The 26475-nt window shown below is 36.8% G+C and overlaps 1 protein-coding gene across 1 annotated transcript in view; it reads right to left on the bottom strand.

The window, feature by feature from the left end:
* Positions 1-26475, bottom strand: part of USH2A (usherin) — a 372550-nt gene that overhangs the window by 282665 nt on the left and 63410 nt on the right. The window contains exons 13-19 of the mRNA XM_058020039.1: positions 22192-22375; positions 16989-17152; positions 12894-13052; positions 7909-8403; positions 6237-6509; positions 3823-3980; positions 2424-2568 (exon numbers count right to left, since the gene is read on the bottom strand). Coding sequence (XP_057876022.1) covers positions 2424-2568; positions 3823-3980; positions 6237-6509; positions 7909-8403; positions 12894-13052; positions 16989-17152; positions 22192-22375 — 1578 coding nt within the window. The remainder of the gene's footprint in view (positions 1-2423; positions 2569-3822; positions 3981-6236; positions 6510-7908; positions 8404-12893; positions 13053-16988; positions 17153-22191; positions 22376-26475) is intronic.

Genomic DNA, 26475 nt, shown 5'->3' with positions numbered 1-26475 from the left:
ACAGCCATCAAGATACCCATTGATTGAAATGTTGCATGTGATAAACCTAGAACATGCCATACATAAAGGTGAGTGGACATGGTTTTCCATTATCCTTCTGCTCCCCATCCTGAGGATCAGAGGAGAAGAATTAGTCCAATTTAGTATAACCTCTAGCCTGACTTGAAACACAATTGAAAGCTCCTGGATTTTGTTACGATGCAAGGGGACCATCATGCTGGAACACATTTCAGTCAAGACTTCCTCCAAAAGGCTGCCTTTGCCAGGGCATGGAGGGGGACTGGCATCCAGCCAGGTATGCTGTCTCTTTGCCAGGGAGACATTCCTCCATAAAAAAGAACTCCCCAACAGTCCTAGAAAGACAATTTTAATTTCATTTTGCACATCTCAATGACAAAAAAAGAAAGGATAGAAATGGACTAAGACTTGATTATCTAGTTTTACAAATGCCAGGGATTGGTTTTCCCAATTCCGTTTCAAGTTTTAACTCCCTTTGATTGCTATCACATAAGTAGGGCTTCTTTTAAATTGTCTTTGGAAACACAGTTTTACAAAACCTTATGGAAGGAAACGTGCACACCCACAAAAAGAAAAGAAAAAAAAAAACCAAATCTCACACCAACAACCAAAAAAACCACACACAAAAAAACCCCTGCATGGATAGGATGAAATAAATATCTCCAGGAGAAAAACAAAAAATGTGACTTGTGGAAGACACATGCAAATTGCATGCAAAATGTAAGTTTTTCATTTTTCAGTTTGCCAAAATTTAACACATTGCAATAGCATGCTTTAAATACAAAATAAAAAGAACACAATACAGCACTGATTCTTTTCTTTCAAGGCTTACAACAATAAACAAGAAAAGGCTTCACCACAAAACTGCTAATAAATGGGGACATGCCTGTTATGCTATTTTGTATTCTCCTGTCTTCTCTAATGTGATAGGTCTCTGAGTATTAACACAACCAGGGAGGAGATGGTCATAAACAAGCTGTCAAGCATAACTAAGCTATTGTTCCTAAATCTTTTAATAAATGTATAAATGCAAAGTTGGATCATTTGTAGTAATAAGGTGTGCTGTTTAGACAATATTTGTTTCCATGGTTATCAGCATAGACTGGAACATTGTTCCTCATGGCTGTGTGGAATAGGATAAAGTCATACTTATGCAAGTAAGAGGCTCTGTAGAAGAGAAGAGCCTTCCACTTGAAAAAAAAATGGAAAGGCAATGAAATAAATAGACATGAAGAACTGAGGACAGACTAGAGGCAATATCCCAACACCTTAAATATCACTTCAGCAGAAAATTCCCAATATGTGAGACAAAATTACATGAGAGAGGTAATTGCAAAGATCATCATCACAACATCCATATGACAACACTAATTGCTTAATGTTTTTAGTTCTACTTGTTTACATTTTTAGTTGAGCATTTTAGCTAATATTGTGACATTAACTAACGTGTTTTAAATGCCTGTACAAAAGGAAACCACAATGTTAAGTGGTCAGCTCTCTTCAGTATGTCACATATCATGGGTCTGAGCTGGTATTTATAGTATTAAAGAACCATACTGACTACCTCATTCCATGAATAAAGAGACTTGTAAAGCTGATATTCCTAAAAATTTCTCAAAACCCTCTTGAACCCCTGCTGTCCAAGAAGTGAGTTTAGGCCAGTCCTTTCTTCAAAGGAAATGCAGGCTTTCTCCATCTCTGTTCTGGACTGATATGTATTTTCCCCTAAATTTGTAGGCAGTACCTTTGAAATCCATGACAATGGTACTGAAATTAACTTGAAGACTGAAAATGCATTAAGGTGCACAGGAACACATATGCAGTTTCTTTAGCACTGTTCCCATATATATGTAGATACATACCTAGAAAGCAAAATCTCAAATCTCAGGGGCTAAATAAACAAACATTTTCAAAAAAGCAGACCCAAAGCACCTATGTTGCTTCTGACAAGACACTGTATACTTACGTTACTCTTAACACATACAACTGATCCTGCATGTGTTAAGAAAGGCTGGAGCATTTTACATTTCTTGTTATGCAAACACACTCTGAAAAACCCCCAACAACAAATTAACAACTTCTTAGCATCCTGAATGAATGAGGGGATGCAGACACATTTACGTGTCTTCACTGTTTAATCAAACATGAATAAAAACCACACATATCATAACTTGCAACTGAGAGAGCAGTACACAAATCCTACTGCCATAGTAGAGTACCTTAAACCTCCACTGAAAACATTTTGGGTTTTATCTGTCCAAACAAACAAATAATAATTAAGCAAGTCACTTTGTATTAATACAACACCTACCCCTGCCATTGTGCATCAAACTAGGACCATCATCACGGCATTCATTAGTAAACCATGTGTCAGCTTTGCACTTTGCTACAGATTGTTTCCTTACCAGCTGCCAAGGTTTGCCCCATGCCTGGCTCACTGGTTACACAACCAATTTGATTGCAGAGAGTAACAGTGAAGTTGTACGTCCTGTAAGGTTTTAATCCCGTTGCTATGTAGGAGAGCTCGTGAGCCTCAGCTATATGCAAAACCTGCAAAGCAAACAGATTGGAAGACAACAGTTGGTTAATAATATTTTCATTCCTGTCATTTGATGATATGATCACTAATAAGAAACTTGTCTCTGAACTTGCAGGTTCCTTCACTCAGACGTGAGAAAGCCTGAATAGACCAGCTGAGGGAGAGGATTATTTTGGAGAGTCTGAACAAGCTGGGATTTAGGTGATAATACTTCCCATCACACTGTTTTATGAGGTAATAAGCCAGTTCCTGAGTGGATAAATGAGGAAACAAAGTTATTGCCTCATAAAACTGTGTGGTGGTGCAGTTATCACTACAAACAGTGCAGCGACAATTGAGATGACGAAAATGACACTATTAAGTTGTGAAATCTGACCACCATTGAAGGAGTGACATGATTAGCAAGCATTAGGAGGGAGGAGAATAACAAATACCTACAAACACTTGCATCTGCTTTACTTTAATATCAGTATAAGCTATCAATGGGAGAGGAACTGAATAAACTGCAGCATTTTAGATATCTTTGTTTTCAGATGTATTTTCGCATGAAGAATCTTGCAAGCCAGTGACCAGAAGCAATTGGCATTTATGTATTGTTATAACAGCCTTGAGAACAGTAGTATCCCCAGCTGATAAGCAAATAAACTGAGGCCCATCTGTGGTAATACCAAGGACAAAATCAGCTCTGAATTAGAAATACAGTATGAGAGCACCAGATCCACTCCCAAATTCTGATTATGTATCATGTTTCTGTTCGTTCCTCAGCTTTCAGGTTACAACTAATGCCATGATATGTTTGCCAAACCCAGTCACTCAAACATTACAACAGTATTTTAAATTCACATATTTTGACTTTTTAAATCTGTTTCTTTCCAGTATTTTAGGTTTCCCCACTTCAAAAACTCATCCAGACAAGTACCTTTTTAAGGAAAATGTAGATACCTACAATACAATATGGCTTTAAGCATATTAGCAAGTACAGCAACAATATAGAACCAGTATATACAAATATCAGTGTAATTTAAATTTTGTTGCACAAGCTCATCTCTCCTAAGTTTGAATCTCAACTGCTACTGAACACAAGTCAGATCAGAAAGACAGCTTAAAATGCAGATGTAGCACATAGCATTGCATCAAACCTGTAGGTGATCAGAGAACACACAGGAAACCAGGGAAAAATTCATCACAACACCTCAGAGGACATCAGGTTTTATCAATTTTATTATTAACAGTTAGGAAAGACTTAATGTAACTAACAATAATACCTGGGAAAACGGTGGCAAAGACCTTTGTTCATTCATCAAACTGATGCTGAACCCCATCACTTCTCCTCTTGATATATCATCTTCAGGTTTTTCCCATGACACATTAAGGGAATATGGAGAAAGAGGGAATACTGATGGAGATGGCATGAACGCTGGGGCTGAAATAAAGTTAAATTAATAATATTAATAAAGTAAGTGAGCAATATGTATAATGCAAGCTTGCTCATTGTACTTGCAAAACACCATTTCAGACAATCATTTCTTTTCCCTTTCTAACCTTATTTTCAAGTCTAGCTGGAATTTTCACCTTATTTTCATAAGTACTTCACTCATCATTCTCCTGTTTTCTACTCTGGCTGTGAATGCAGATTAAAACTCTGCCTGTGTCTTCAAAGAAATACTAATCAACACTACAGTCCTATCCCCTGTAGCAGGTAGGAAAGTACATACAAATGAAAAGGCCTTGAAGAAGAACTTCATGCGACATGGGAAAAAACTGATAAAAGCAAAAAGTGTTCAATACTTCAGCATCTTAAAAGCAATTCTGTTTGCTAGGCCAGTTTGAAATTAACATGTCTCTCACTTCTTACAAAACAGTTCCCTTGTCTTCCATAGTAAATCTGTTAAAGGATTGTTTGCACTGCAGTTAAATCCCCACCTGATTCCTCTGTAATAATAGGATACCAACTCACAGCACTTCTGCTACATACAAACAACTGCACTAATGGACCTCTTCCCAAATACAATTTAACACTTTTATAACGTATAATATTTAGGAACAGATAAGCAAAAAAGTCTCATTTTTGAAGGAGGAATTCATTTAGCCTGCTGTTTTGCTGGAGCAAATGACTGAGGACATGATTTTCAAGTGAGCATCAAAAAAAAGCATAAGTAACGTAAGAGAGATGTTTAATTGTTAACCATTGGCTTTATCAATCTGAAAACCATAGAATTCTACTGAAAGCATTGAAATAAATTGCTGATATTTGAAATAATATGTCATATGGCAAAGCCCTTTTGAAAATCTGAAGAGAAGGGTCATAATACAAGAGGCTGCAAACTGGTTACGCTTTGATAAAAAGGGGCCCTGTTATAACACTTGGCCTCTATTAAAGCCCATGAAGAGCTGTAAGGAGTTAAAGAGCACAGTTGGCTGTCTCAAATACAAAAGACTTAGCCATGAGATAAGCACAGAAGAAGTGACAGGATGGTGTTAACTCCAGGCCTGGGGCATGAGAGATCTGCTTTGCTCCTTCTGGTTAAAAGCATCCAGACAAAGATTCCCACTTCAGCAAACTGTGTGAAGAAGCAACTGCCCACACACATATCACTGGTCAAACAAAGATCACCCCAAGTATTGGGACAGATGACTTTTGCAAACACCAACAATCACTGAAGCTACCCTGAATATGCTTCTCTGGATACCTCGAACCTGGACTGTAAGATAAGCCACCATAGCAAGAACTTGAGATAAGATAAAGATGGCACTATTGTCCAGATGTTATCTCAGACCCAGCCTGAGGTTAAAAAACCTTGAGAAGAAGGATGTATCACTGATGTGGACACAAAGAATGCAAGATTTATGGGCCACAACAAAAGCCAACTTGGCAACTGTGCTGAAATCAGCTCTGACTGGGTGAAAGGCAAATCCATCAGGGGAGATCGTGACCACCGACTCACAGCCCATCAACCCAAGAACCCCACTGACACCAAAAAAAAAGAGAAAGACTGAGACAAATTAGCATTAGAAGCAAGGGAATCCTCTAATCAATAGAATAAGAGAACTCTGCAGCCAATGAGAATTAGTTCCTTTATTTGCTAAAAAGTATAAATTGTGAAAAATTTTGAATGACCTCAGAATCACCACTGAGAAGACCAGAGTGAAGAAGGACCAACAGGACACTGCTGGATCCACGGGAGGTAACTATCTTCTGTTGATCACTGTCTCCCCACTGAGTTTTCTCTTTCTTTCTATCTCTACACCTCACATTTGCTGTTAAATAAAATCCATGTAATTGACTTCGGCATATGGTCTCATTTGAACCTAAATTTGGATAGAGGCATCTCTCACTAATGGGGTCTCATCAGAAGTTTCAAGCACTATAGTCCTGAAAAGGGAACCCTTTCAAGTTATTCAAATTAAAACACTGCTTGGTATATTTTGCAGTCTTGTAGTTTAAATATAGGGTTAATTGATATGGATTATTTTCACAACAACGTGATATTATGTTGTGAAGAAAATTATTTTGCTTTTCATACTCAGTTCTGTAATCATCTGACCTATCTGTAATTAGTTAAAAATGGGAATTTATCCCTAGTTAACCATCATTAAACACTTCTATGGAAAATTAAGAATACATGTTGATCTACATTTTCCTTTCATTTCTATCAAATAAATTCAAACCAGTGCTTACCAGCCTCTCCTGTTCGTCCTGATACCCAATCTGAAGATATGCTACCTGCCATGTTTACTGCTAGCACATAAAATTCATACTCTGTGAATGGCTCCAGATCAATGACTGTGGTACTGGTCTGTGGTGGAGCCAAGGCATTTTCATTCTGAGATTCCACAATTGGCTGAGGACTGAGCCATCCACTGCTTTGGAAAATACGAATTTCAGGAGGAAGAAAGTTCCCAGCTGATTTTAATTTTTTCCTCATGTAAAGTTCATATCTTATAATTATACCTAGAGGAAAAGGCCAGGAAAAAAAAGTGAATTTAAATGATATCTGGAGTTCTACTAAAGTACCAATTTCTTTTTACTTTTCTTTTAAGATAAAGAGAAGATAACTTTTGAGTGACATTTTAATTATTTTAATGCCAACATTTTAAAACATATTACTGGATAGGAGATACATGTACATCAGTTTTATATCAATGCAAAATTATTATATAGACAGGAAAGCCTCACCACTCTGGAGTAAAAAAACCAATCAGTGTTGTGGTATGAACCAATACATTATTTAGGCTGGATGGTTAAAGTAGTTTAACTAGAAGATCTTAAGAAATCTTACCAGAGATTTCTTGTAAAGCCAAGAGATAACTGCCATAAAATTTATGCATTTGGGTCTGTATTCATGCACTAAACTGGAGAGGTTGCTTGGGAGAAAGAGCTTTCCTCTTTGTCTTTGGAGACACCAGGAAATCAGACCAGACATCGAGGCAAATATGAGAATATTGCTTAAATCTGCTTGTGCTGGCCATTAGATGCAGTCATGCCTATGGACTATGAAAAGTGTATGACACAGGTTGAGATGCCAACAGTAAATATCATGACCTGCATTGTAGAAACTGCCCCTCTAAACACACGATTATTCTTGTGTGGGCATTCTTCCTATCCAGTTTGGAAAGAGGTGGAAAATTAGATGCTCAAAGTGAAAGCTGAGCTCCCCAAAGACAGACACCCATTTTGTGAACAGATAAAAATGCTTGTTTTCACATGCATAAATACTTGTGCATGTTAGTGCAAGTTCACAAAATTCCATTGCTCATATATTAAAAGATAGTTTTACCAACAAAATTAGTGGTATCACAGAAGTATCCTACAACAGCTGTGTTCTCAGTTTCAAAAACCTAAAATATTATTACACAAGTTAGACCAGCAACTCTTGGCAATCACCTAATCCCTAACAAAGTTATACTGGTAATAGAATTGGCTACTGCACATGACGGATGGTTTCAAAAACAGACTTCTCTGTTAATTCTTAGAATTTTTTCCATAACTGTTATCTGCTTATCTATCTTTTGTCAGGCAATACTACCACATCTGTCTGAACTAAGCAATCTGGCAAATTAGGAAAAAATTAATTTTACTGTAAAGGTTTGATTATAAATGTGATTTTTGCTGCAGCAGATGCCACTGAGTGCTAAATCCTGGACCAAACAGTCAGTGGATTTCTGGACTCTGGAAGAATAAAACACAGACTCTGAGGATACACTTAATAGCATATAGGCAAATTAGGAAAATGTCTCACTTCATTTCTCAGTGCATGGTGCGTGGACAGGGATATTCTAATGAGATTTGGGGAAATGTTGCTTTTCCCTTGCAAAGACTTTGACTGACAAAAGTAAAGACAATATCCTACCATTTGGTTTCTCAGGTGGTGACCATTCCACAGCCAGTTCTGTAGAGCTGATGGTTTCCACGGTCGGTGGGTGTAGCCCTTCTGGAGGAGCCTGTGCAGTAACTACAGTTACTGGCTGGCTCTTTAAGCAGCCTCCACTAGTACAAGCTTGCACAGAAAAAACATACTTTGTAAATGGAATGAGATTCCAAATAATTGCTGAAGTCTTTAAGCCTTCATACTGACCACAAGGCTGCAGATCAACCGAGCTAGTACAAGTCAAAATGTATTTCTCTATGGGCCCAGAGTCATTGGAGACGCTTGTCCAGTAAAGTAAAACAGAGTGGTGACTAACAGGAAAGATAGGATTTAAATCCAAGCTTCCTACAGGTGTCCCAGATTTTGTTCTGTATGTCACTGAGTCACTTCTTGTAAAACCATGAACGTTGCTGGCTTGGATATAATAGGAGTAGAAGGTATATGGAGCTAACATGACATCGGTGAAGGTCTGAATACCTGAAACAAACAGGTGAGAAGAAAACTGTATCAGTCTAACACATTAAAAATAACCTTAACTGCTATACCTAAATTCTGTCCAGCTCTAATCCAATACATATTTATGCCTGTCCACATGATTTTCTTGAGATTATAAACATTGCAACTTCTCAGGTTTTTTTAGCGCAGGAAAAAAAGGTCCCCTTTATCCTTTATAATCTTCCCTTGCACATTAGCAGCATTAGAGAAATTATTTTTCCACTGAACTTCTAGTTCCTGCTTTAATCATGAAAATTAATACAATTATCTTCTCATTCCTCTTTTTCTTCAAAATAATTATTTCAAATGTAAATCAGCATCAATATTAGAGAATATAATTAAGGAAAAAAACCCCAAACCATTGTGCAAACTTTCAAACCTCTTTTTTTGATTAATTTGATGGCATAAGACCAAATATTTCAACTTTGTGTGCTTTCACTTCCTCATTTCTATAACAATGCTTAAAACCTCATTTGAAAAGCATTTGCTCTTGGATAAGAAGTGAAACAAAAGTGCAAATAATTATTAAAAAGGTATATACAAAGCTTGTATTTACCTTCCTCCCCCCTACTTGTCCCAGCAAATGGGTCCCTAGCCAGGTAATAATTGGCATAGACTCCATGATTCACAGAAGGTTGATCATATATATCTTTATTAAGAAATCCATTGCTCTTTTACTGTTACAATACAGCTGGACCTAATTGGTCCTCCAATCCAAACACCATCACCATTGGCTAATTAAGAAACCACACATTGATAAACAAATCTCCATAACATATCCACATGTTCACAATACCAGGTGCAGCAAGTCAAGATTAAGAATTGTTTTTCATTCTTGTCTCTGATCTCCTCACAGACTTTTCCCAGCACTATGCCTGAGAAAGTTATCTGTTGCTCTCTGTGACCAGAGCACTGCTGCCACACCTCTCGGGACCTGTCGTCTGTCTCTGCCCCAAGGTGCGTGGGATGGTTCTGAGCAGCCCGAGCTTTGAAGGAGGAGACTGGACTCTTCAGTTTTCAATCTTCAGGTTGTTTATTATTTCTTATCTACAAAGTTTTTCTTTCTGCCTAGCCAAGATTTGAACTGCAGGGCAGCTAAAGGCTCTCTGACCCCCTCCGAGGCGGTGTCGTCTTTCTATACTACAAACTACGTATATCATATTTACTTTTATGTCCCAATCCCTATCACCTATGTTAGACAGTGCACTTCTCTACTCTAAACTAATCCCCAGGTGCAAATATCATCACAGAAAATGGATGACAAGAAGAAATAAGAAGGACGAGACACGCCCCGATTCTTCCATCTTGTCCCCATTACCCTTTATACCAAAAACCCTAAAATCTACATTTTCACCCTGTAAATATATCATTCCTGCACCATTCAAACCTGAGTGCCTCTCATGCCCTCATGCACAGGTGGCACATCCCTAGATGGATCAAAGTCAAGCCACCAGGCGCTTCGGGCAACATTCCAGGTCTTCCGAGCCCCCCAAGAGGGTTCTCAGCAACTCTGGACATCCGGAGTGATGTGTGCTGAGTTCCCACACACACCTACTTTCCATTACTCTTAGTTAGTAGTTTTTTTAGCATCTTTTTAGTACCAATTGCCATTAATTGTTCCTGTGCATTCCCCAGAAGCAGTTACACATCTTAGTCATCACAGCACAGTATGAATTTATGTACAACCACAACACCCTACATTCTTTTGCCTTAAGAAATGGTTAACATTGACTAATACATTATGTGACAGAGCACAGATATGCATAAACTTTTGCAAAGCAAATGAAGTGGCTGAAGCTATTTCTGCGTTCTCTCTGTACATCCACACTGGCAAGCCAGCACTGCCCTGATTACAAATTTAAGAAGAGGATCACAAAACTCTGAGTATTGCTAGATATTCAACTTTTGACATTGCAGCACAAAAGCAGCAGAGTCAGCCCAGTAATTGCCTACAGTACTTCAACTCCTTCTAGCAATCACAACATTATCACTGGAGTGCAGCAATAATGAGACCACGTTACAGCATCTTCAGACCTTGCAAACCATGGTACTTCAGGCAGGGCTGGGGAACAACTGCCAGCTGAAAATGGCTGCTGAGACCTCCTTGTGTGTTGGTAGTGAGCAGGCAGAAGATGCAGCAGGATCTCCCCCTGCACTTGGCACTGGTGAGGCCCTACCTCAAATCCTGTGCCCAGTCCTGGGCCCCCACTACAAGGAAGTCATTGAGGTGGTGGAGCATGTCAAGAGAAGGGCGGTGGAGCTGGTGAAGAGTCAGGAGCACAAGTCCTGTGAGGAGCTGCTGAGGGAGTTTGGGTTGCTCAGTCTGAAGAAAAGACTCAGGAGAGACCTTATCCCTCTCTAAAACTTCCTGAAAGGAGGTTGTAGCCTGAGGGTCAGGCTCTTCTCTCAAGTAAGAGGATGACAGGAAACGACCTCAAATTGTGCTAGAGAAGGTTGGGTATTTGGTATAAAGAGATTAGATATTAGGAAAAAATTATTTATGGTAAGGGTGGTCAGGCTTTGGAATGAACTGTCTAGCAGTCTGGTAGACTCAAGATGTCTGGAAGTATTAAAAAAAAAAGATGTAGTACTTGAAGACGTGGCTTAGAGGTGACATGGCAGTGCTGGGTTCATCATTTCAGTTAATGATCTTAGAGGTCTTTTTCATCCTTAATGAGTTTATGATTTTGTATTTAGTTACATTTATAAGTAATTAGAAAAAAACTTAATTTGGAGTTAAAATTGTTAGTAACTTTGGGGGTTTTTTTCACATTTTAGAGAAAGTAGTTTATTTTATCCTCAAGACATAGACTGTCTGGGAAAGCTGAGGCTGAGGTTTTCCAGAGCAGTTAAGAAAACACTGTTTTAATTGGGCGTTCTGCAATACTATCATCCAGGTCATCGGGCTGATTATTATTAATTTTCCTTGGGAAGTTCAATTTTTTTATAAAGCCCTAATTTAGTCATAAGATAATGTTAATCCAGTTGTACTCTCACCTCATAAGCATCACAAATTCCAAACTATACTAAGAAAAAAATAGCATTAGGAAACGTTCTGTCAGCATTACCAATGTATTTTTGTAATATCCAAACACCAGCAGATGACTTAATAACACTAATCAGGAGGATTTCCGGGAAATGTCAAAAATGCCTTTTGAAACTTTTAAGAAGATAATGTTTTGTTAAATTGAAACATCTTAATGTCTCATTATCCAGTTAAATACATCCACAATTTTTTTTGCTTTCTGCAAAGTAGAAGGAAAGAAATGTAGGTAAAATAATGAAATAACATCCTCAACAATGCACTGTTTCAAGTACATTACTAAATAGATGTATAACAATGAAATATCATAGCTTTTCTTTTAAAATTCTTTTTTTTTTTTTACTGAAGTTAGGCCTTTAAACCAAATTAAGGTGTTGGAATATTCTCTATTAGTTTTCTACATTTTTTAATATTTCTTTCTCTCAATCACTTAATCTCGTGCTTACATGGGGTCACATACCTTTCCTCACAGTATGTACTGCAGAGTGCCCAAAGTCACAACATAAGCCACACAGTAATGAACTGTAACACTGCAGCATGAACCAAAACATAGAAATGTGAGGTGCATTCCAAAGGTTCTGGGCTTCCACTGAAAAACAGCTTTTTTTTACTCTCTCCCCTCCAGGGTACACAACAACAACTAGAGAGACTCAACTTCTGCAAAACATTAATGCTGCATTGGTAAGAAACTGCAACAAATTGAAGAACCTCCTAGAACAGAGGTCAAACCTTAGCAGCATTAAACCACACTCGTGCTCTTAAAAAACCACTTGTGTGCCATGTATACATATAAACAGTACCCAAATCCATCTCCTTTTCTTTGATAAGTGGATCAATATTAGCACAAAATGGCCTTTTCAGCTTGGACAGAGTGTCGAATCCTTTAGGACTGCCTTCTGAGGATCCCTTGGCAAGCCTCAACATGAGAGAAGTGGTGCTGCTAAAGACAAATCAGGAGCTACACTGATAGCTTAACAGAAGGTGCTAAAAGTTAGAGGCCACAAAAAGCTTTCCTATCTGTTAACAGTTTAAAACCAAGAAGATGAAAAAATAAGTTTAAGCACATTATGGTCTCTTCTGTTCACTGTAATTCTTTATCTGTGACTTTGACTCATAGGTTTTGGCATCTGTGTATATTTTCAATAAATACTTTTGGAAAGTCAATTTTAAAGTTTTTCAGATTAAAAACTAAAATAGTTATCAGGTATTTTGGGTGATTCCATTCGCCAGATTTTAGACTAAGTTATTCATTCCTTTCAAGCAAAACTAGTAACACAGAACAATAACTCATTAAAGGGAAACAGGATAATATATTCAAAAGGAGAATGATAATGACAAGAATGAGAAATAGCTAAGAAACACCACACATAGATATAGATATAGATATATATACAGACAAATACAAAATCTTTGATGCAACCTTACTTACCATAAGGATGGTAGTCTTCAGTTGTATAAATTTCTTCCTCATCCCTATATAGCTGGTAAATAAGCCTGTTAGAATTTGGAGAGTCAGGGGAACTCCATGAAAGATTGATAGCAGAGGAATTGAGAACTTCTCCTGTAGGAGGAGGTTGCTGGAAAGGAGCTAAAACATACACAAAAACTGAGGATGTAAAAATCAAGGTAATCAATAATCACACAAATTTAGAGAAAAATGCAAAGAAACTGCTAAGCATTCTTCACCAAAAATCCCTTTGAGTAAATGTACAGTCACCAGGGCAAGACACTAATAAACTACAACAACTCATCCAAATGCTCTTCAACAACGTTTTTTATCTATGAAAAAATGTATATATTTAAATAAATTATGAATAAACTTAATCCCCCATTCCACCCCAAAATGAAGCAAGTGTTTTCCAAACAGGTGGGGTGGGGTTTCTTTTAAATGTATTTCAAGATCTTTATAAAACGAGAATTTATTTATATGGTTGCTTTATTGAACTTTCTACTTCAATTAGGATTTATTTTTTCAAAAGATTCATTCCATTTTAGCACAGACCAGGCATAAACTCCTCAAGTAAAATACAACCGGAAAGTCCAACTAAGTCCAGATTTTACTGAAGTGTTAAAATAAGCTTACTTAATATAATGAAATCACAGAAACATAAAGGGCAAAATTTAAGTTTATTTAGGCAATTGGCTTCCATTTGTTTCCAGTAAAATTCAAATCCATGAGACTAAGGTATCTTAACAATTTAAGAAATCAGCTTGACATGTTAATTTGCCAAAATTTGACTCTCCTACTACCTCTATTGACTTTGAAAAATGTGTTATTTTATTGCAATAGTATCAATAAAGAGAAAAACAAGCTTGAAGTTCAAAAGCCAAGTGCCTCACATTTTAAGAAAGAGCATTCAAAATCTCTCCTACGGCTCTTTTGTCATCCAAATGTGTAATCATGGTCCTTCCTAAGATAATAGCTAATAATCAGAAATTAAACTTAATATACATACATACTCACATGTTAACATAAACATACATTTTGATAGATGGACTCTATTATCTCAAAGGTCCTTTCCAACCTAGATGATTCCATGATTCTATATTTATGTAATTATTCAGGTCAGAGCATGAGTCCACAGCTTGCTGTAGGACCTCCAGTAATCCAGTTACACTGAGGAAAGCCCTACCCTCTGTCCCCTACACCATGCATCAGCACAGAACAAGACAGGTCTGTTTTGGCAGATAGTGACTGCTATCAAAGGCAGACTGTGCCATTTCCCCATCCTCTTCACCAAGGGAGTGTGGATGTAGAGGAAAACATTTTTCTCAAGGAATGAGGATAGTCCAGGGCAGCACAGAAATCAGCACATGGAGTAAGGTACCAGAAGCTGGATTCAGAACCACCCAATTAACTTTTTTCCCCTACATTAAGTATTATAGAAGAACATCAAGATTTGAAACATGGATTTTATTCTCTTCTTTTATAAACTATCATCCTCCTCATTATGTGGATATTTGCTTAGTACCACCAAAAGTTAATTACTAAAATCTGTTCAGCCAAGCTAACAGGAGACAAGAAGCAAAGAATGAAGCTGCAGATAGAAAATGTCATGAGGACCTCAAGCCACACAAGTGATAGATATAGAGACTTAGACCAAAATCAGTGGGCACACTATATACAGGTTTTTAATACAAATCTGGAAAGTGAGATGAAGCTTTTTATTTAGAGTAAGATAATGAAAAGCCCTGCTTCTACTGCAGTCTCTCAGCCAAGAAATAACACAAAATATTTCTAGAATTCATTGGATTGAACTGAACATAATCATCATCTCCCCTTACAATGCATAGGTTGTTCTGATGCCAATCTGCAACTTTTGAGTTTGTCTCACTTAGGAAGTAAATGTATGCTAAAGTTTCTACAGGAGTAAAGTTTGAGAATCAGAGGAAACAAGTGTTCCTAAATCCCTTTGGCATTTAAAAGAATTTCTCTCCATGTAATATATACTTACAAGACCTGAGCAATCACAGCAATTTACCAGCATCACCTTCATTCTCCACTGGCAGTCTCACACTACTGCATATTGCTTCCAGAGGTTTGCTGGTTTGAATTTTAAATAGTAAGCAAAGTACTTCATGGTACATTTTTGTGCAGCATCTAAGATACTGTTAAGTAGAAAAATTGCTAAATAAAAAACTCTTTTTCTTAAAGAACACTATTTGGACAGTAACAGCAACTTACTTTTGCTTCACTTGGCAAAGACTTATAACCAGTAATGAATGTGTCAACAAAATACTGTTTTGCAATGAAAATAACTACAAATGCCATGCCAGGCAAAGCTCCACATGTGTGCAACAAGTTCAAATATTTTGGTATGAATAACCAAAAGACACCAATTGCTATATCCTCTATGTCCAGAAGAGGACTCCGCTTGTCATTCAGAATACTGCCTGATGTACGTTTATCTAACTAAAATCTATGACATTATTTCTCTATGTCATACTATTATTAATCAATTTTATAGTTGAATTGCTATTGACCTTTATCCAATGTGTATCCCAACACAAATAAGTAGGTTGGCTTATGTTTGTAAAGCACTTTGAAGATGAACAGCATCATAAAAGTGCCATGTATTATTATTATTACACATTCAGTTGCAACATCTTACATTTTTTAAAGAAACAACGAGCCAATCAACTGCCTGAACAATGAATAGATACTGTGCTTTTTACAGAAGAGTATGGGGAAAAAGGAATCAAAACTATTTAAATACTTCCAAACTTTGAGAAAAGCTAAAAAAAAAAATGTCTTCAGAAAGAAATCATTCTCTATAGGATATTTATGACCATTTATAACGCCATGCATTCTACCATGCATATGATTTGAAATTTAAACTGATTTAAAATTAAATAAAAATACAAAGTGATAGCTGTCTCTACCTGTAAATACTTTGTGCATTTACATCTCTGCTTGAAAATCTATGATTTTCACATATCACCGTTATGAATATCATATAAATACCCATGCAGAACACACAAAGAAATATTTTGTTGAGGGAAGATCCAGAAGCATATTCCAGAGATAACTTGGGAATGTCTAACCCTGTTGTTGCATTATGACCAGTGTGACCATTATTAATTAGGCCTGCTGACAAAAATATTCACCTACCACCTGCAGAGTTCTTCAATCATTGCTTTCAAGGCTTCCAAGGCTGGGCTGTTAACTGTGTATGGCAGTAAGGTGTGCCACCAAAATGGAACACAGCTTTTCCAGAGTGACCTGAGCTCCTTCCCACATGGTTTGGTATTGCATAGCATGATGCCCTCAAAACCCATGTCTGAACACTGACCCAAAGACAAGTTAAGTACTGAATTTTCTTATGACGTATACTTTTGCCTTTTCTTCTTTAATAATTCTGCCAGCTTGGAGACTGTGTGCTGGTGATCTTGATATCCATATGTTCCTCTGCAATTTGTTTCATTACAATTCATGATTTGACCCTCAATATAGCATTGACCCCACCTCAAACATGCCAATTTATGATGCTTTGTTACATCACATCACATAATTTTCCCAAACTGACTGAAAAAGTGTCCCAAGAGGAGAAAGGCAAAGCTACATTGCACTGAGGAGAACATTTGGAATTAATCACCAGGAGTAGGTTTTCACAAGACCTTCTGTTCCTCAGACCTTCTGAAGGCAGATGTCCTGCCTCCTGTCAGCGGCAGGAAAGGGGGCTAAACTGTAAGTTGTACAAATGCTGCTGCATTTTTGACTAAAAGATGAACTCTGGATTAGTCACTACAAAGAAAATGTGCAAGGAAACTATGGGTTGTCCCTTGTAGTTTAACCCTTATCCCCTGGGTTAAACTACAAGCCTAATGTGTGTATGACACAAAGGATTCTACACATCTCTGTAGAAAACAATCCTACAATACAGTAAAAATCACTCAAACTTCAGTGACCTTACATTTGGGGGTGGGGAGGAAATAATTTACTGCTGACCCAATTCAATACTCACTAAATCAATTAAAAACTTTAATTTAAAAGACATGCTTTTAAGACCTAACATCCACTTACTTTTACTGCAGCCAAAGAGGTTGTGGACATCCAAATTACTGGCGTCAGGAACACAGTTGTCACATTTCAAGCCAGTTACAAATTGTTTACAAACACACTGTCCAGTAACAAGATGACAAGTCCCACTAATGGCTCCGGCAGGATGACAATTACAGTGCTGACATCTATAAACAAAAACAAATCAAGGAAGTCATCAACACACATCAACACTTCAGTTAAGCACAGTAGGGTTTTGTTTAAAAGATTCTTGGGCGACATAATTAAAACATCATAAACAGTTCAGTAGTCTGAAACAGAGCAGAAAATCTATTAGTCTGATTAAAAAAACTTGCAAAAAGTATTTCTGGCAGTGAAATATTTATAAAAATAAATATTTCGCTGCCACAATAATATTCTAATTTATATAAAAATGGCTTAGAACAAAAGAGCTTTTATATATATTGATCCATACACAAACTGGACAATAATGTTCAGTAATAATCACATTATGCACTCAGTCTTATATTCTTACTCACACAACCTTTCTCGAGAGCTGCAGAGTTCAGTGATACATATGTAACCAGCTCAAGAGGTTCCTGCACAAAATAGGCAACCTTCTACCTCAGGGAAACTATGCTTTAGTTGGAAAAAATAAATCAACTAATAATTTCTTGCCCACAAAGGCAACTTGCGGTTGAAAAAAATTACATGCTGTGAATAAAAGAAAATGAATGGCGACCAAAACAGAGTGGAGAAAAACTCAGATTAAAACAGTGACAGGAAACAAAACAGCAAAAATACTAATATTCTAACAGAAAGCACAGTGGTTTTAGAGCCTGAAGGACAAAATTTGAAATAACTACAGTGAATAATTAATTAAATCTACAAGTAAATTATTTTTAAATTAAAAAGAACAAAAAAATTAAATGCACTGGTATCACACAAATGCCATGCTTCAATTCTGTAAATCTCTCTGGGACCAGTAAAATACTTTCAGGATTAATTTATCCTTTGGCTTTTGCATGTGAAACCTCTTGTGATCAACTTGCTCTTCACCTGATACACTATTTCCCCACTGACACTCATTTATAGCATGGATACCAATGTCAGATTGTACAAATATTCAAAGAGTTTGAACATGTCATAAATTAAGCAAAGCAATGACTACAAATACGGTAATGCTACCCCTTGCAATACAGACTGCTTTTATTACTCATAACAAAGTCAACAACGGCAAATAAAACTTCTCCATCTAGATTCTAATTTCACTATATTTTAATTGCTGCAGACTAAAAGAGATCTGAAAAGCCATGGTCTGGGAAACAGGTGGGAAGGTACACCGCAGCTAAAACATACTGGGAAGTCTGCATTTCCCTCCCCTTGTACTGAGGTGGAAATCTCCAATCCTCAGGGCGTAAGCAGCATCAGCCTCAAGGGAATTTTAAAATTACTCCAGATGCCAGGTCCCAAGGTGATGAAGTAGCAAAAAAAAAAAAAAGACTCCAGAGAAGTCTAAGGCTCTACCCCCTTTATTCTGCTAACCCTAAGACTAAAGAGTCAATTTATATTTGGCTGATTTTCCTTGGCCAGTTTCACCAGACCTAAGGAAATATGTGGTGCCCTTACACAAGTTACTTTGCCATCTTCCCAGTCACCACCATCACACCTTGGTCTGTATCTCCTACTATCTTCATGAAAGCAGAAAAAAACTGAGTTCAAGTATGCTTTAGGTATCAGCTTTTTGAGGCAAGGGAGAGAGGAGGGGAAGGTGGAAACTGTTTTCACATTAGGACACTAAAATTCAGGTCAATAATCAGTGAAATAGGCATTAAATGTGACAGATTTTTAAACAAGCTTAAGGAAACTCTTCACATACATTTTCTGCCTATTGCAGAGCTCTCTGTATTAGAGCTCCTTTACTCCACAGCAGCTCGTGCTGTGTGATCTCCTGGGGAATCATTCAACACCCTTAAAAAGGCTGATAAAAGCTAAAGCTGCAAAATAAGCTGCAAATTTGTTTTATGGACTAATATCCTTTTGAGAATAAATAAAATACATTCTCTCTTGGAAGCCACTATACTGTGGTTTGCTCTCTTTTACAGTCAAGAGAAAAGGGCAATTTTTTCAAAAGTCTTTTCATCTACGGACAGTGCAACCAAATCCCCCTTTAAATGGAGGTTTTGTTTAGAGTACTTTAACTAAACCCAGTTAAGTTACAAAAAAAATTTTACTCAGTGAGACAGTATTTTATTATTATTTCATCATTTCATTACATGCTGATTATTTAGTAGGGGGGTGATGTTAACAAAAGTTTCTTGATAGATAAACAGAGAAAGACAAGCTTCTCCTATTGTTGCTGTATATTGCTGCACCTCTTATGAATAAGGGTCTCCTGATTATTCTAGTTTTGATTATCATTCACACATGACAACCACACTCAACACCCATATAGTCACAATGATAGTTCTCAGCCTGGCAGGGTGGGGCTGCTCCTTTCTCCTTGTTGCATTTTTCTTCTAGGAAAAGTGTAGGCTCCCTACCTTCACCTATACTGCATGAGGTTCCTGATCCTGCAAATAACAGCAGATATTCCACCATATTCTGCTCCATGGGATTACACATTATTTCTGTGTAATCACACGCATCATGTTCTTTATCTGCAAAAAACTAGAACTGGATTTATTGTTAGGCATAGTTCATGCTTTTCAGTCAGAATTAAGGATTCAGTCAATTATGAATTTTCAAAAAAAATCCAATTCTTTTAAAAAAGATAAGTAACTTTTAATCAAGTGAAAAATATTTGCAGTATTCTTGTCAAATGCTACTTTTTCAAGGTACTCTAAGTCAAACATATTTGAGTTTTATTAAAACAGAATTATATATAATCAAGGAAAACAGACTTTTAAAACATGGAAAGAGAAATGTCATGCCAAGATGAATTGTGATATTGATTTTCTGAGGATAAATGGTTTTTGTAATATTAATATAGAGAAACCTTTATTACATTGACTCTCTAGGTGCAGTTAGAGCCTCTCCAGCAATCTGTTTAAAATCTTCATTTTTCATCCTTATGGGAAAACCTCACTTGCTAAATAGATTTCATAAACAGTAATCTGTCAAGATATATATATAAATAGATAAACAATTTGTGATGTTCATTGACCAGTTCATTATAGTAAACAATACAGAGGTAAAGCATTTCAAATGTGTACAGATGCTCACAACCATTACAGACCTGCTCAGATTGCTGCAAACACTCAGTATTCCTAATTTGTTAAAAGCCAAGAAATTTTCCTGCTTCGTAACCTGAAATGCATTAAAGACTATGGAGTTCCTGTTTTATCTCAAAAACAGCACAAAATAAATCAGCTCACATATGCATTCAGAGTGGGAGAATTTTAAAGCCTCACAATCTCTGTGTATCACAGTTTCTGCTTCTTTTGTGCTACTGTGCAAAGACAGATATGTCTTTGCCACTACAGATAGCTCACATCCTTTTCTGTCCTTAAAAGAGACACTTGCAGCAAGGATGGCTTAAATGACCTGGCAACTTTATGGAGAAACAAAAAGCATATTACTCTTTTTATGAAGATATTAACAGTTAAAGAAATGGAATAAAATAGATTAACAAATAAAGACCTGCATTATCATTGTCAGTGGATAAAAGTTTCTGCCTGAGGAACAGAGGTACACTTCCCAAGAAGACAACAATGAAAGAGAGCCAAGAAAATGCAACATAAGTTCATCAGACAACCAGAGTAGTCTTCAATACTGCCATGAGGATTAACTAGTATTAAGGAATTAAAGCCAATTCAGATTCAAATCCCAGAACTCTAAAAACTTTCTATCCTTACAAGGTCTGGATCTAGATGATTTATATTTCCACATTTTGAATTGCAAAAGACAGGTTAAAATGCAGGTATTTGAAAGCCAGTATCTAGCTCAGAAAAGCTATTCCTTAGCACAAATGTGCTAAAACTGAGGGGTGAAGGGAGAATCTATTCCAAGTAACTAAAATAAAAAGATATCATTAATATTAAGGAAAATATATTTCAAAGGGAACTTTAATATTACACAGTCTTTATTTCTCACCATTAGAAATGACAGGAAGTGAAAATAGGAAGTCCTTATTCCTACAGATTACTTTATGGCTATTAGCAGATGCCTCTGTGACCCGAAACAGTAAAAAATAATTTAAAAAATCTCCTAATGAGTGACAGTAACATAAAAGTTAAAGTGAAAAATCTGCAGAATAATGTCAAATATATGCAGGATGACATTACTAATCACTGCCTAAAAGCATGTCTACCCCAGACTAGTTAGGGGAGAGGAGAAGAGGGAGGGGAACATTGTACAGGTTTTGCTTTTGCCTGTGGTATGTGGGTTTGGTTTTTTAAAAGGCAAAAATACCAAATATAACAAAACAATTTAACACCATCAGTCTGTATGAAAAGATAATAGCATAAGAGCCGTGCAATCTTTCTGGACAATATTTTAAAAGGAAATTGAGATTGTGAGGACTAGGCAAGAAAGATGATCCTGGAAAAAAAAAGATAGTGCAGTAGTTGAAATAACAGTGCACTATATTATATATATGTTTTCCCCTTATAATCCAGGGAATCCATGTACCTAAATATGCCAGGCTGCATTAGAAATATAATTTACCTTGTGGCACATAAGAAAATGTTGAAAAAGAATGCACTGCTTCAGAAAAACAAATTTTTAAGAGTCAAGGTGGAGTGAATATTTGTACTGTTTTTACCAAAAGAAATTTGGGAAGTCAGGGATATCTGTAGTTTTCTCCTTTTCTCCCCACCATCCCCCATTAAATCTTCCTGAAATCTTCAATAGCATTCACTAGTTTGTAAGAATGGCAAATTACCTGCATTTTAATAGTCAATCGTTAACACCTCAGAAAACAACACACCTTACTGAAGATGCAGAAAAAACATAGGGAAACAATTAACAAATTGCGATAACTTAGCCTTATAGACCTTTCATGCTGTTACTACTTAAATCCTAGCAAAATTTCTATTTTCTTCATCTCATGGGAGCACAGGGGATTGTGTAGTGTATCACATGTAAATCAGAGTGGACACATGAACTCATAGAAGGATTACCTACCTAGAACATATCTTTCCATTGTCACTAAACCTTTGACTGAGCCATGAGAAAAAATGTGACAAGGAGGTTATAAGTGACCTGTAAGAAAAGAAAAACTCACCTCCCTGTGACAGAGTCAAATCCAAAATAAAGTTCTTTGCAATGTTCACAAGTCCGTCCTGTTACAGAGGCATCTTGGCAACTACATTGGCCGGTGAGGTTATCACAGATCTGAGTCACAGAACCAGCTGTGTGGCACAGGCACGGCAGACAGCCAGTGGCGCTGGATGGAGAAAAATAAAAACCTGCAAAAGACAGGGATTTTGAGAATGTTGGTTATCTCTCTTCAGACTCTTAGCCAGTGCAAACGCAAAACAGGGGGAATACATTAACATTTCTGTGGGGAAAGACCCAAGGACATGAGAAATACTCATAAATGCAGCACAAGTGAAGAGACATTTGTCCATTCCAGTCTGAGAGCTCAGCTCTGAAAATGGCCAACTGCAAACCATAAGAAATGCACGTATCTTCTTAAGAATGTCTCCTCATTTTTCTCAACAGTGCTTGACTTAATCCTTGAAATAAGATAGACTTTCTTTGTAAAAACAATATTTGATGAGCATTTCTTATTTATATTTTACTCCTCTTTAACATAGAGCTTGTAACCTACACAAATACTTTCACAGAAACTAAGAAATTGGTAAAAGAAAGTTACTGATCTGGTATTAAACAGCTTTCACCCTCAACCCTGTCCTGTTCCTGTATTATTTCAAATTATGAATTGGAGCATTCATTTCACATTTCCCACAGTATGTTTGGTATGATTCTGCTATGCCATATTTCATCCTATTGCACTTACAAGCAATCTTTATTTATGCTGATATTTATCTATTACTGAAAAATACAGTCACATACACCTCTAATCTGGCCATTCAAGAATTTACCCATTATTCACAACCTTACCTGAAGTTCCTAATGAAAGAGCTTTTACACACATTCTCTTAATGATGTTGTTCCACTTGCATAATCTATTTCACAATGTATGGCCTTATTTCATTGTAATAATTTCTTTCTGATCAGAAGACAATTCAAGTAATGGCACACTAGTAAAAATATAATTACATAAGTTTCCAAAACATATTCTATTTTTACCTGATTATTAATAAATATTTAACTGTTTTATTCACACAAGTTGGTCTTCTCTTTATTTTTTTCCTCCCCCCTTGGAGGAGTACAGTTTATTTAAAATGTAGCAATGCTTGAGAGCTCTGCAAAAGATCCTGGTGCCACAGTATTAAGAGACACTAGACAGCAACAATGACCTATCTTGGAACATGAATCCTAAAATAGGGCCCTTGATATGAGTTTCTATCTCCCTTAGCTGGTTGCTATTAGTTATTATTGTCCAACTTCAATAGAAAAATTTCATCTGCTACTGAGATATGCAGCATTTGCACAGACTTCTCAGACACTTGCCCTCTCTTCACATCAAGTTCAATCAGTAGTTTCTAAGCCATGTTCTCAGCTACTGAATATTTTTTTGCTGTCCAATAACTTCCCGATGTCCTGCTTTATAATAAGTAGCCCAAAATTATATTGTAACATGTCATATTGCCCAAGGCCTGATTATTTGTCTTACAAGAGATAGCTGTATATATACACCCCTAGGGTGGTATTCTCTGTCTTTGCAGCAGTGCTGCACTGTGAGTTCATATCCAAATAGCAGAGAAACTAAACAAATTGAAAACATTAGAATTTTACTGCTCAAATCTTTGTTCAAGTTTAGCCTCTGGTCCTCGGTGAGATAAATCTCAAGTGGACAGTGAAGTGATATCAGTCTCCAGTTAACATACATTCGCATCATAAAAAACCACGCTGCTGGCACTTTATTCCAGAGAGGCCCCGAAGTGAGGCAGCACAGAGAGCAAATAGCCTGAAGTTATTAGTGAGGCAGCATGTATTATCTCCTGCTGCACTTCTCTGCGCTCTGCAGTGCCCATCCTGTGCATAAATACAGGAGACCATTTCCCAGCAATGTCACTCCTGAGCACAATGAACGACTCCACTCGAAGAACCGAACAGGAAGGATGGAAACAAGCTGAAGCCTTGGACTCGTGCAGAAGGTCAAAGCACTTCCTCAGGACCCACTTTACAGCTGCAGTAAGTGATAAGCACTCAGGCTAAACCAGGTCCTTGTCCATCTGAAATTTTGCATAGAACTATGATTCCACAATTCCTTTGTACATAGTAACATCTAAGAGAAGTCTAAAATGGACAAATTAGCACATCTCTGGAAAATAAATTTTGTTTCCCTGAGCAGGATTACAGCATATACTGCTTTTATCATAGCAGTGAAATCACTAATTATAATCTATACTTTAGTGTTAAACATCCGGGCTCTCCTACAGCCACACTGCCGAAACCACTGTAGAGCAGTGAAGGATTTGGTAGGATATTTTTATTATAATCTTTTAGGAATGCTCTAAAAGTTTCTGGACACTACCACAATTACTTTCTTTTACCCAGAAGTAGCAGGTAAAGGCAAAACATTTTTTTTTTAAAGTGAGGGATAGGAAAATGAGAAAAATTTCTTTCCCCAACTAATTTGTAAGTAAATTACCACGATCAAATGTAGAGGAAAAAGAGGAAATACAAGATTACAAATGCATACTGTTTGTCATAATTATTATTATTTACTTTCACCACCTAGAGTTTGAGTCCACCTAGGAAAGAGTAATAACTTAATGCAAGCTTAATTTACAGCAAGGTTAGAAGGGCTCATAAAAGTTGCTTTATGAAGGATCCACTGCTGTATAATAGAGCCAATTTCCAATTTTAAGACAGCCACTGCAAATCTCTCTGAGATCTATGTATGTAACTAGTATTATGCTTATTCTTTTTCAGATTTTTTTCCAATTCAACCATAATTGATCACATTTGTCAATCAAACACACTTTTCAAAAGGAAGAATGAAAGTCATAACAAAGTATTCCGCTTCTTTTTTTTAATCATCCTCTTAGCATTCTCCCGCTGCATAGAGAAGGAACACATGACCAATTCCTTAGCACTTTCATATCCTTACCATCTGTGGCAGTAATGCTCATTTCTTAACCACAGCCTGGGCTTCAAAATGCAGTTACCCACAGCAGCATTGCTGTCACAAGACAATTCACATTCTTCTGGCCAAGAGAGGTAATATGTGCACAAAGCCTCAGTACTGGTGCACAGACACACATTCTACATGTTCTATTACATCTTTTCCATACTATGTAGCATTCTATGCAAACCTGTGGCTATGGAGTAAAGAACTTACAAAACAAAATGTCTTTTTACAGCTTTGCTGCTCTTGTAACAAAATCCAAGACCTGTGTTGAACAGGATTTGTACGGCACAAATCCCAGTCAGCCATACTGTTCCAGAATGAGGCATGGACAAAATGCTCACAACAATCTGGGGGTTGAAGAGAACCTGTGTTTTGACCACTGCACCATAGGACATCTCAAAAGCAAGTTTCTGTACAAGGTAAAACTGCTCTTTCATTTTGTTTCAGGCTAGAATCAAGTATTCCTTTCTTAGCATACACTATAAGTTTAAAGCGAAAATAAATGTTCACCAATCTACCAAAATGTTACTTGTATGAAAACAAAATGGAAAACAGGAGGTCATGGATACAGCCTAGCAGATGAAACACATGGCTGAATGTGCCAAAAAGTGCTTTAAGAAAAACAGTCTCCTTATAAAACAATTTCCAAAAACTATGACCAGTTTGATCTTTTCTCAATTGACAACTCTTTCTGCATTAAGATTTTGGTAACTGCTGAAAACTTCTCGGATTTTATGAAAGCACATAAAAGATAGGCTACACTGGGACATTATTTTAAATGCCACTTACCTTCTGTCATAAATTTGAAATGTCCCAAATCCTCAGTATGTTTTCAGGGCTGCCAGTATTAACTAATTTGTGTGTGCTTTAATTAGGCTGTGTTGGTTACATATACACTTGGAGTACATTTTCTTATACATCTGGAGTACCTTTTCTTATCTTTGTCCCAAAGATAAGGAAAAAAAAAGCCATAGGACATGTCTAATTACTTGAAACCAATTAAAATCTTCTATATTTTTATATAGAAGACTTTTTATAGTCTTCCCTGTTCAGGAGAAAAATCTCTTTTGGCTCATACTAACAAAGAATATTTACATAAAAGTTAGAAATACTAAACATCTAAATAAGCTCTGACTAAACAGAGAAAATAGCACAGCTCACTGTGCTCTACTAAGAGCAATACAGCACTTCTACAAAAATAGAAATTTACACTTTCACCTGCAGCAGAGAGCTCAGTGCTCAGCACATACATGCTTAAAGCTATTAGTTAGAAAATTTAAAAATAATACTTACAAAAATACT

The sequence above is a fragment of the Melospiza georgiana genome, chromosome 3 (assembly GCF_028018845.1).
Source record: "Melospiza georgiana isolate bMelGeo1 chromosome 3, bMelGeo1.pri, whole genome shotgun sequence".
Classification (NCBI taxonomy): domain Eukaryota; kingdom Metazoa; phylum Chordata; class Aves; order Passeriformes; family Passerellidae; genus Melospiza; species Melospiza georgiana.
This window is presented reverse-complemented; position numbering and strand designations above follow the sequence as displayed.